The 13,380-nt window shown below is 40.9% G+C and overlaps 1 protein-coding gene across 2 annotated transcripts in view; it reads left to right on the top strand.

The window, feature by feature from the left end:
- The window catches only part of ephb2a (eph receptor B2a), a gene marked incomplete at both ends in the record, with an annotated part of 47,666 nt that overhangs the window by 15,671 nt on the left and 18,615 nt on the right, over positions 1-13,380 (top strand). The window contains 2 exons of one of the 2 annotated variants that reach the window (XM_080443579.1): positions 3,056-3,120; positions 3,746-4,430. In XM_080443579.1, coding sequence (XP_080299705.1) covers positions 3,056-3,120; positions 3,746-4,430 — 750 coding nt within the window. Of the gene's footprint in view, positions 1-3,055; positions 3,139-3,745; positions 4,431-13,380 lie in introns of both variants that reach the window. The other variant, XM_080443580.1, reaches the window with a different exon arrangement.

The following is a 13,380-nucleotide window of genomic DNA, read 5'->3' as shown; positions in this document are numbered from 1 at the left end:
AATTCAACAAATTTCATGTCCTCTGTTCTTAATGAGAGAAAATAGTACTATGAAGGGACAGTTTTGAATATGGCCTATAATATACTCCTACCAAAAATGCCTTTTTAGCCATATGTCGGTGACGGTGGGCACAGTCCTACATTGTGCATGCTCAATTTGACCATGCTGTACACATCAATTCTCATCGTTAGCAATGAAGAGAAATAATTGTAGGGACATATTTGATTATCAAACGAAACAATTAAAATCCAACTGCTGACCAACCAACCAATGCAATGCAACAACGTTGCTTTCATTCTCATCTCAGGGCGTCTGCATTGAGTGAGTGCAGCTGGATCTCCTGCAGTTTCCACATGCTGGAGTGAACTCATTATTGTTCTTTGTGTTCATTGTGCATGTCAGGCTGCTGCAGTTTTCAGCTGAACTATCATGGCTAAATGTGAGACTAAATTAAAATATTGTCTTCTGCTCTTCATTAGAAATGTATTTGGAATAATACATTACACCTTTTTGTGTGAAAAACTAGTATATATTGGTGTATGTCATGTGTAGTGTTTAACTGGTAGAGCCAAGTCCACAAACACATCTTTATGGAGCTTTTTCTGTTTGGAATTTGTTCCCTGTGAACATCAGGCAGTGAACAGCACATATCCCCTATTATACACTATGATACACTGTGATACACTATTATTCACCACGATGCACTAGTTTGTACTGCAGTATGATACACTATTATACTCTATGATACACTGTGATACACTAACAATACACTGTGATCTACTGTGATACACTATAATACACTATGATACACCACTGGTAAGAAGGAAGGCATTGGAGCAACTCTGACTGGTTTGATGCCTTTTTATTAAAGTACACAAAAAGGGACAACGTTTCGATGTGTGCGATCAGGTCCAGATGTCAGGTCAAGACGTAGCACACATTGTCCCTTTTTGTGTACTTTTGTGTACTTACCTCGATTGCTGTTGTCCTGCTCCACTGAACCTGCCTACCTTCTCGGCTGATGGTAGAACTCCCTTTCTTCTCGTTACAATATACACTACTATAGGACGACGCCGGCCTACTCAGCGCCAGAAGGGCTACTCTCTGTTCCACTGCATTCACTGTCACCTATATTGACTATGCGGCACAAGCGTTAACGCGAAGCTCGGCCAGATCAGTCAAGATACTGACAACCCTTCTCCATCTACAGACTGTTTGCAAATGATATACTGTTCATTTAAGTCTTATAAGCCTTATATTTCCTGAAAAAATACACATGATTATTTAAAATAAATAATATAATAATAATAAAATTTTTAAAAAAATCTCACCCCCACAAACTCCCACAATGTGCTAATATAGATGACCATATAAATAAGAAATAATTGTCACTAGGGTAGATGTGGCCATTTATAATTAGCTGAATATCAGGATTTTCACTTCAAATTATCATTAAGACTTGTAGTGTGTCAAAGAGGATACGTTAGGGGTACGATACAAGTTACATTATTACTGGGCAATGTCATAGCTTTGTCTTGAAAAGTTGGCTGCACATCTCCGCCCTTTGCTCATTCAAAGGAATTCCACAGATTTTAATGTTGTGTACCATTTAATTAGACATTTATCAGGTTTTAGACAAAATGTTTCTGTGTGTTGCTACTGTACTGTAACTAATGAACACTAGCAGTGCAAACAAAGTATTGTAGCCTCATGTCACAGTCCTTGTCTTGTCTTGTCTAGGTCTTGTATTTCTATGTTATGTTTATGTTTTAGTTTTGATGGTTCTACAGTATGTTCATGTCTTCCCCAGCTGTATCTCATGTGTAATCAGCCCTCATGTGTGTATATTAGTCGTTCCCCAGCAGTTAATCCTTCTCGGGTCATTGTTTAGTGTCGCATCATGTCAGTCTGTTTGTGATGTCTGTTCTGCTAACCTGTATTAAAACACCCAACCATTGGTTCTGAACACAGTACCAGCCTGTCTGTCCTGCATTTGGGTTCTCAACACTGCAGTATGTGGCACCTCACACATTTTAAAGCTGCAATCCGGATCTAATCTTAACGAATAAAACGTTATTTAACCAATCTGTATGGTAGAATATACAATATACTGTACCTGTAAATGATATGTAGCCTGCAAGGTTAGTTCAGGCAGTATACTCGAGGGGTTACACGCATCCTCATTACTATGTGGCTGTATACAGTGTCATGCGAGACCCATATGTCATACACTGACATGGCAATCAGCTGATCAATTGGGTGGGTTATTTAAGCTCACCTAAATCTGCATTCCTTCCGCTTTGTGTGTTCTGGTTTGTTGTCATGCGTCTGTTTGCTCCCACCGCCACCCCAGCACCACTAGTGGGCTCTGCTATTGGTTCTGTTCCCCATGGGGGGTTGTTATTGTATATCTATCTTAATGGTTAATGATGGTTGTCTAATTGTGCTGAGGGAGAAAAATGTAGCAGAGCCTGAACGCCAAGATAAAATATTACATCCATACTTGTAACCAGTGGCGCAGCCAGAACGCTAGTATAGGCTGGGCCTGAGCAGGAGCGGATGGGCACACATGCACACGTGCGCATGTGTCCCCGACCCGTGTCCCCCCCCGACCCGTGTCCCCGACCCCCGCGATTTTGTTTTTGTTTTTGGGTGTTTTTTTGTTACTTTATTTCGGTTTTAGGGTTAGGGTTAGGGTTAGGTTAGGGTTGTGTTATTTAATTCATATTTTTGCCTGATTTTTTTTTTTTTTTTTTTTTTGCAAAATCGATTGGGTGGGCCAGCTTTCTATGTGGGTGGGCCACTGCCCATCCCAGCCCACCCATGGCTGCGCCCCTGCTTGTAACTCACTATTCGTGAGTTATCTGACTGAACTAGCACATTTGCAGTGCTAGATTGTCAGGTAGGACAAGTGAAACTGCCTGAAGCTCCTAAGCCCAATATTTTCCCCGGGCCCCACTAACTACTGCTATAGTGTCTCTGTGCAACAGTATCACTATGTATGTAAAGTATTGACCTTTTATTCTTTTATTTTCTTTAATTTTTACATCGGCAGAGGTACTAATGGATTCTACCACAGCAACAGCAGAACTGGGCTGGACCCTGCACCCACCACTGGGGGTGAGTGGAACCAATCAAGTCTCTATGACCTTTGCATCATTTTCTGTAGCATATAGTCATAATGACTCACACCATATTACATATTACATGATCCTCTCTATTAGCTACACAGTACACGGTAAAATCACTAGTGTTATACCCCAGGGCTCTATATTTGGCCCACTCCTGTTTTCCCTCTACACCAAATATTTCTCTGAAAATAAAAAGGCCATGATTTACTGTACAAAACACTTCAGCATTCTAATAAACCATTGTTTATTTGTATTGTTTATTTTACAGTGACTGTTCATACAAATCTGATGACATAATGGCATGTATGTTGACTATTATTAGACTATAAATGCTGCTTCACCTGTTTGACTGGCTATTCCCAAGCCAAATAAATAATATTAAATTCTATAAAAAAAAAGAAATGATGTAAGAATTCATTGTATAATAAAATATTTGTATACAATATTTATATGATATTCGGTCAAGTGCTTCCAACAATGCACAAGTTACTGAGTTGTAAAAACACAAAAGTCCACTGAGGTTATGTAAACACAACACATTCTCGCTTCATTTAAAATAAACACCAAGTAGCCTATAGTAAAATAATTGAATTTCCCATATGTCATTCTTCCAGTGGGAGGAGGTGAGCGGCTATGATGAAAACATGAACACCATCCGCACTTATCAGGTGTGCAACGTTTTTGACAACAGCCAAAACAACTGGGTACGCACCAAGTACATCCGGCGAAGTGGCGCTCAGCGCATCCACGTCCAGATGAAGTTCTCTGTGCGTGACTGCAGCTCTATACCCAATGTCCCTGGCTCCTGCAAGGAGACATTCAACCTGTACTACTACGAGTCAGACTCGGACACGGCCACAAAAGCGTCCCCAGGCTGGATGGAGAACCCCTGGGTCAAAGTGGACACGATCGCAGCTGACGAGAGCTTCTCTCAGGTGGATCTGGGAGGCCGCATCATGAAGATAAACAGCGAAGTGCGTAGTTTTGGACCCGTGTCAAGGAATGGCTTCTACCTGGCCTTTCAGGATTACGGCGCGTGCATGTCGCTCATCGCCGTGCGGGTCTTCTACAGGAAGTGTGCTCGTGTCATCCGGAACGGTGCAGTTTTCCCAGAGACACTGTCTGGGGCTGAAAGCACTTCCTTAGTTGCGGCCAGAGGTCTATGTGTGCCCAATGGAGAAGAGGTGGATGTTCCTATCAAGCTGTACTGTAACGGGGATGGAGAGTGGATGGTGCCCATTGGTCGCTGCATGTGTAAAGCCGGGTTTGAGGCAGTGGAGAATGGCACTCTGTGCAGAGGTAAGGAGCAGTTAGGTTTCTGTGTTCAACGACTTAAAACACTATACTTCAAATCAATGCTTTTATAGAAAATGGCAACCACAGAATGCATGCAATGGACAAACTCCAGATGATCATTGACAGTTAAAGGAGCAAACATTATCTCATTTTTTTCTTTCTTCAGATTCATTTAAAAAGCGTGGCCGAAAATAATCCCTGTAGAAAAGATTGTTTTCTGATTGTAATTCAAGCATCCATGACTTGGGTTTATCACCCGAAATATTGAATGACAAATCTGGTAAGAAGCAATCAAACAGTTTAGAAAATGTCCAACAGTAATGTAAAACTTACAGTGAGTCGTAGTGAGTGGGCTAAACATACTATACGACTTGTATGGTCCTTTAAGAGTTGAAATAGTTACAGGAGACGAGTAAAAATCAGGGATCTTATTTTTCATTCAGTCATGTCCTCGATCACTTGTCTTGAATGTTTGAAAACAACAGCTATAAATATTAGCTTTTCCACCTATGCACCCTGTGATATATACTTATACAATGCACAGTACTGTATATAAATATGAATCAGTAAAAATAATCAGCAGTGATTATTCACCAGTAGTTGGAAATTTACCCTTGGAATATTCATGCATTGTTCACACAGGAACTAGTGTTGGTAGAGCATCTGCCTTACTCCAGGGCACCTCCAGAGAACTAATTGAACTGTGTAAAATGTGGCTGCAGACTGTTTCCCTGATGATTAGACCAGAAAGTCTAATTAATGATGTCCATCCCATCCCTCCCAGTAAACAGTGGTAATGATATTATCTAGACTCCCCCAGCGGGTGCATATGTGACCATCCTCTGCACCGTTGTGCATGGTTCGCTCTTTGTGAAAATCGTTGCAGAGTCTGTTTTGATTGTGATTTGGCCTGACAGTCCTCATATGATGGTCACGGCTTTGTATCCACCAGGCACCTCCCTGCTCCTCCACGTTGCTATATATACTGTGGAATCTATAGTTGGCTCATGCATTATAAACTGAGCTGTCATGGTTAGGATCTGTCAGAGCAAGTGATGTTCAGCTATAGTTTTTCTGATCACTTCATGTAACAGTTGAGGACAAAAAAAGTACCAACACCTCAAGCCTATAAGCAAAGATCTTGTGATGCCATTGAGATTACATGGATTAAAGTTCTCAGTCACCACGACGATTCCATAGTAGCCAACATGTCTTCTACGGAAGCGTGTCATGCACTGCGACGTGTTATAAGCTTTTTTCGGCAATCTACAAGCTTACAACACGACATGCTGCGACGTGTTGTAAGCTTGTTGATCGCCTATTTATGGTTATTTTAAGATTAAAGAGTATTTGAAGAGGTCAAACTAGCAATAGAATACACGTTCAATCATTCCATAAGGTTTAACCCTCTGGTGTCTGGCTTATTTTATTTTTATTTTGTTTAATTCTACATATTGTGCTAATTGTTTATGAAACACAGCTTGTGTGTGTGTGTGTGTGTGTGTGTGTGTGTGTGTGTGTGTGTGTGTGTGTGTGTGTGTGTGTGTGTGTGTGTGTGTGTGTGTGTGTGTGTGTGTGTGTGTGTGTGTGTGTGTGTGTGTGTGTGTGTGTGTGTGTGTGCGTGCGTGCGTGCGTGCGTGCGCGTGCACGCGTGCGCATTTGCGTGTGTCGCATATTAGGACTTGGCCCAACAACAACAGTTTTTTAGTCGTGAGATTTTATAATGCTTGAATCCATGAGATTATGGCACTTGATACTCCTAGACATCTCTTCTCTCTTTCCTAGAAATGTGGCTTTGTGAGTTCTTTGCTAGGGAAATGACAATATGATCTCACATTAATTCCAACGTTTGCCATCTGTTGTGACTTTAGTTGACTCTCCGTGTGGCCCTAAGGGTGGAAGATGTTTTTAACCTGAAGAAACATACAACTGAAGTGACACAGAATTACATTATTTTCGAGTCATAGTCTAATGGCACAGGAAAAGAGGCACAATGTTTGCCACAGATTGCCAGGGGGTACCAGGGCATTAATAGACACGCATTACCACCACAGCATGCAAAGCAACGCTGCTTGCTCTCTTTCTCCGCCATTGGACAGATGGTTTTGTACAGTATGTTCTGTCTATGCATTTATACACATGTCATTATCATGCGGTCTTTACTCCATCATTGGTGTCATCCAATAGGCTTCCAAGACAGGGTGGTAGAGTAACAGATAAGAGGATGTAAGAAGAGGATTATGATAATCTGATTAAAAATCACAATGTTAAATGTAACCCATTGCAAACACTATATAAAGAAAACATTTTTTTTTGTAAAAAGCAGGTGATTACTTTTCTTCAAAATTTGAGGGGAAAAGACAGATTGAGACATGTAAGTTAAGATATCTCAGTTAAGGCATAGAAATATTCATCCATTAATAATAAAATAATTGTTTTATTTTTGTAGGAGAATACTCAGGGTCCATTGATCTGATAAACTAATGCTAATGATTAGTAAACATGTAAGAAATAGCCTAAAGTATGTATTATGATTATGATATAATTATTATTTATCATTTAGATTTTGGAATTGGTCTGCTCTGCATATGTTACAGGGCCATGGAGAAAAGCATTTATGCAGTAGCGGCAAAGCTAGACCTTTAAATATCAGATCTGACAAATAAACCCTTTTGCAGTCAGAGGATATCATTAGCCTATACAGTAAGTGCAATGATTGAGCCTTTTGTTCTTTTCTTTTTTACAATAATTGGTTTGCCACAGTCAAAGTGAGGCTTCGCCTTGATGTGTGTTCAGACTCATTATAGAGTCCTTATTGACAACTCTCGGCTGAGGAGTGGATTTGCTATTTATTCTAGCTACAGTACAAAAGTCTGACACCATTTCGAACCTATAACTAATGTCAAAATACAGACCAGCTGATCTGATGATGATACCATGACAATTGTGTAAGTGTATCTATGGATGTGTACAAATTAGTGTACTATGTTCTCACACCAGTGGAAGTTCTCATACCAGGCTAAAAGTTAGGCTCGGTGGAAGAAAGACTAATCTGCGTCGGACTCAGAAAGAGGTAGTCATTTGAAAGAAAAGCAGGCATGCTATGTCAGGGCAGACTCCAATCCCAAACCCTTAGTAACGGGTCAGTGCTTCTGTAAATACAAGAAGGGAAAAAACATCCTTTTTATTCACCACCGATCATAGTGAATCATCCACATCTCAGTGTCTCTCTCATGCTCTCTAATTCTCCTGTATGTCTCACTGTCCCCCCCCCCCCCTCTCTCTCTCTCTCTCTCTCTCTCTCTCTCTCTCTCTGTCCCTCTGTCCTTCTCACCCGTTGCATCTTCTTTTTTAATTTGTTCTAATTTGCGTCTTGCTCTCTTTCATCATTCTTTTTCTTGCTTTCTTTTATACCACCAGATTCTTTCTTCCTACCTCTTTCATTTCCACAGTTATTAAAGTAATTTTTTTATGAATACAAATATATTTTGTCCAATCTGTATGGTAGAGAATCTTACTGTAATAGAATATAACTTATACAATTGGGGTGGTTGTATTTTGTCTCCCTGCTCTTTTATTGAGATATTTAGATTGTGTCAATATACAGGATGTGGGTTATATACAGGATCTCACCTATACACAGGATCTGACACGAATGTTGACCTGATGGTCAAGATTGATTACATTTATCCCCTGAACAAGCAGGCAGGTAAAAATGTCAGCACTTGCGCAGGAAACCGGGTTAGAAGAGAAAAGTTACATAGTGCTGCTTTAAAAAAATAAATCTATGTTACCTGCAGGCATCAATCTGTGTCTTTAAGCAAGGTTTAACCAAACCCTCTAGACGTAGTAAAATGGATGTGATTTGGCTCCGTACTTTGATAGCTTTTTTGCTTCAACACCAAATCCCTTTGCCCAATATAGCCGATCTACAAGCTCACAACGTGTCTCAACATGACAGGCCTAATGTTCCCCCCAGAATATGGATTCTGGGGTTCAAGTGGTACATGCAACCTTGGAGGGTTCATACATTTTTAATCAGCCCAACCACTTAAACCCTATATACTCGGGGTCCCCCTGGGCTGTATACTACAAGGATAACACAAAAAAGTCCTGGGGACTTGTTTCCATTGTGGTCCTATAATCCTAGATTACTTTTCACTTCTCTACATCATCTGTCACATCATTTAGTCACACATTAATATACCCTTTGTTTTAGTGCTATGGCTGCACACGTCATCCGTCTTCTTTCATCCTGTCACCATCTACTGTAGGGTGTGATTCAAATGAAAGCGTCATGCTGTGGTGGGGAAGCACACTGGTGGATTACCGGTTAGTGCGGTCGACCACATACAGTAAAACTGGTTCAATTCTGGCAAGAAACCTGTGTTGCATGTTTTTCTCCCCCTTCTCTGACCTCAATTTCCTGTCTCTATACTATACAAAATAAATTGATAAAATGATTAAGAAAATGGATCGTCTAAAAAAGAAAAGAAAAAAAAGGCTGGCCCCTGTTGCATCCTCGTGGGATACAGTTAATGAAAGTGGTGAGTGTGTCTGTGGTACGGAGCCTAACGATAAGAGAAGTGGCCACATGGCTGGTGAAATCCCACGACTGGCTGGAGAATACATTTTGTGGAAAGTGAATGAGCAGTCGTCATTAATCGCTTAAACCCTATACTTGGTTGAGGTGAGACCCCCAGGCTCTGTACTTGTGACTTTTCTGTTTTCGCTCTTCGATCTATAATCTCACAGATTGTACGTACAGTAGATGTGCTCTTCTCTGCGAAGGTTTTCCCCACCATACGGATGCTGGGGTTTAAGTGGTTAACAATTAATCTACGGTATAAATCAGACGTAATTCTCCAGAATATCTGCTGTTATGTGTTCTGACAGTGTGTTGTTAATGTTGTGTTTTCCGTACCTGGTGGAGCAACAAGTCAGGCCCTGTTTATCATTTGACCTTTGTGGAGTGTCACGGTCGGTTAGGTCTTTCATAAGGGCAAAGTGAAATACTGGTGAGTCGGTATGACACGTCGTGTCGTCTCAATTTACAATTACTATGCCCTAAATTATGAATTTAGGGCATTTAGCACACGCTCTTATCCAGACTTAGAAGTGCAAGATCAGAGTAAATGACATGAACCCTATATTCTACAAACGACAGGGTAAATGGTCACGTAAGTGGAGTGCAGTGCAAAGGAAAATAAAGTAACTTGGATAGTGGATACCAGGTAAAAATCCAACCTAGTGTCTGAATAAGCAACATGCAATGTAAATAACATTGTCAAGCAAACAACGTATGTGAACAAGTAACCGACATACATCTGATTGATTAATTAAAATTTGTATTGACAAAAATGCATATAGATATATTTGTGCATATCTGTCAAAAGGATAAAACACAAAGAAGCCTGATAACTTATTCCCATCTGCATAGTACAACTATAGCATCTATTAAAAGAAGAAAAAAAGGTGAGAAGAAGGGATGTAATGGAAGTAATGAGGAGTCCTAATAGTAGGAGGCGAGTTTGAGGTGAGTTTTCAGGCTGTGGCCGAAAATGGGAGTGACTTAATTATCATATTATGTATATGGGAAGAAACTAACTGCTGTAGCACACTTTAGATTTTCTGTGCACCCACAGGGATCAGTCTCCAGCAGTCAATTATCAACGTGTCTTTGAGCAAGACATTTAATTGCTGTAGTGTGCAGTTGTGAAAAGTCCAGACTGCTAGTCTAATTAAACTGGGTATCTCCCAAGAGTGGCTGATGGGAATATGTGGGGCGTTCTCTCCCTGCAGCATACCGTTTGAGCACCGAGGTCACTCACGTATTTAGGTGTGCCACATAATCACAAATGTAATTGTGCTGTTGTTGTTGTTGTTGCTGCATGTCAACTCTAAGTCAGTCAGTGACAAAGTCTGTAGCACTGCACTGCAACTGCTGTCTTTATAAAACAAATATATTAGTATTATTTATTTTAGTCCTCCTGTTTTGACAATGATGGATTACAACTTTAGATCCAAATGTGCTTTATGCACCCAATGCAACAGCTTGATGTAAAAATCGTATTATGGACTCTGCTGTTGAAATGCTGTCCTCTGTGATTTTATTTCAACTTATTGATTATGATTGATCAACTGAGACATTTGAAACTGACAGAGCAATATTTTGATTTTGGAAGTTCTAGACAGTTCATTTTTGATGTACATATACTTTAGATAAAATGCTTCAATAATCTGTCTGACTGTATGGCTTTAATGAATACTGTATAGGGAAATGGGCTGGAAGCTCCAGACAATAGTGAAACATGAAAGATGGATGAAGGAATACTGTGTTGAGATGAACCCATTGATGCAGAACAAAGACAATGGAGAGATGACATTTCAGACAGTGTCAGACTGTCAGACAAGAGTGTCCACAGTGATTTTTGTCTAGACTATGTTTTGCCCCGTCTGTCTGTCCGTCCGTCCGTCCGTCCGTCCGTCCGTGTGTCCGTGTGTCTGTCCGTCCGTCGTTGAACAGCTAAAATCCGGCACTGTTGGCCCGATCGACGTGAAACTGTGCACACACTCCCTGCAAGCTAGAGCAGAACCTCTCCCCCAAAACCTTTCACACTGGCCTATTATAGTGCCACCAGGAGGCCGATTTTTGCTAAACATTTTTTTTATATTACTCATACAGATTTTGTCCAAACATAACGCAAATCGGTACACAGTATCTCTATAGCCCGTAGCACTTGCCGTAGCACTTGCACTTGCACTTGCCCTAGCGTTGACGACCTTGCAGGCTTATGCAAAGGCTGTTTAGACTGATGATAGGTTCTTGGTTTACCTATGATCCTAGATTACTATTGCTATGCATTTGATGTATAACCTTGTTTTTTCCTTGCTTACTGTAAATCGCTTTGGATTAAGAGCATCTGCTAAATGCTTAAATTGTAAATTGTATGTGATCAAGACGTTGTTTGTTAAAGTTTGCAGGAGTGGTTCACTTTGAACAAAATTCCTCAAATCATGAACGCAGCATCAGTGACGAACTACGTACATATTAATCCCCACCTAATGTCCATCGCAACTAAACAGACAATTGGACTCGAGTCATAGTGACTCGACTCGAGTCTGACTCGAGTCGCATATTTGACGACTTGCGACTCGACTCGGACTTTGAATGTAAAGACTTGCGACTCAACTCGGACTTGGAAGGTAAAAGACCAACGAGACTTGAGACTCAACTCCGACTTGCTAGCCAATGACTCCCGACTTGACTCGACTCGAGACAAGATGACTCGGATGACTTGTTTTGTTTTTCTCTGTGTGTGTACTGTGCAAACGCCACCGCCACCCCCAGCGGGGTCATTTTGATTCTACGACGGCTGCCGTCCAGTTATCATCAGTGCCAGTGTTGCCAGATTTTCTGTGAGGAAAAACAAGCAACCAGGTCTAGGAAAACTAGCCCAAAACCAGCCCAAAAGAAGCGAGTCAAGCTACTATGGGCCACATGAGCACTCTAACATATACATCAGCTATTTGAAAATAGCAGATCTACAAGCTCACAACGCGTCGCGATGCGACGCGTTGTGAGCAGCTTGTAGATCGGCTATTTTCAAATAAAATCCTTCGAAATTATAATAAGCAGATTTGGCAACCCTGATCAGTGCGTGCGTGCAGAACAGCTGGGGCACTGCGCCACAGCAGCAGGAAAAACAACAATGGCAACAGCAACAGAAGTCCCCAAAGTTATTCAATTTGCCATGCCAGGAGGAGAGGTGGTGCTGCTCACTGTGCTCAGTACTCACTTTAAATCTAATAATAAATCAACAACAACAGTAGCACCAGCCAGCGAGATATACGTACTTGTAAACATGAAAGTCACTCACCACTGTCGAATCAGGATCACACCGATCATGATGTACTGTAGTGAAGTGACTCGTGACTCGACTGTATACTTTATCCATGGTAACAGCAATAAAGTCTCTGCGTAATCCATCACTTTCTCACGTCGCCACTTGGGACTCGACTTGGACTCGGACCGGAGCGACTTGAACAATTGTCTGCAACTAAACCCATCATCATGAAACTTACCTAAACACTCCAACTACGCCACTAAAGAACCTCCACCCAAAAATTGTCTGACTATAACAAGCCACTTCACATTAATAACAATACAATTAACAGTAAGTCAAACACAAAACTATATTCTACACTCCCACGAATCAACATATTGTGCAAAAACTTCATCAACATTAATCCCTCAACTTCTACAGATTCCACTCACCTCTATAATGACTGAATTCCGAACATTGCTGGCCCACAATAACCTACCTGACTTGGCGGAAACCTGTGCCCCGAGGAGCACTTTTCCTAGTTTATTAAAATTAATTTAGAGTAGCCAATTATTTTTACCCCTGTTTCTCCCAAATGTAGTCGTTATGCCAATTAAGTCATAATTTATCATCTTGCGCATTTGAAACTGACAGAGCTATATTTTGATTATGGAAGTTCTCTAGACAGTTCATATCCGGCATACACATACTGTAGATATAATGCTCCAATATTCTGTGTGAATGTATGGCTTTAATTAATACTGTATGTAGGAAAATGGACTGGAAGCTCCAGACAGTAGTGAAACATGAAATATGGATGAATGAATACTGTGTTGAGATGAGACCATTAATGCAGAACAAAGACGGAGAGATTTCAGACAGTGTCAGACTGTCAGACAAGAGTGTCCACAGTGTCTTTCTTTCTTTCTTTCTTTCTTTCTTTCTTTCTTTCTTTCTTTCTTTCTTCCTTCCCTCCTTTGAACCCATTTCAGATCCCTTCCCTCTCAGAACAATAGTGCCTGGATGAGTGAGCAGTGAGCAGGACAATCCCAGACTTCCCTACCTAATCCTCATATTCCCGCCGCAAACAACAGAGCTGACAGGGTCTAGAGGAATCACGTTGCGCG

The sequence above is a fragment of the Gymnoscopelus braueri genome (assembly GCF_963280865.1).
Source record: "Gymnoscopelus braueri genome assembly, chromosome: 12".
In the NCBI taxonomy this organism is placed as follows: domain Eukaryota; kingdom Metazoa; phylum Chordata; class Actinopteri; order Myctophiformes; family Myctophidae; genus Gymnoscopelus; species Gymnoscopelus braueri.
This window is presented reverse-complemented; position numbering and strand designations above follow the sequence as displayed.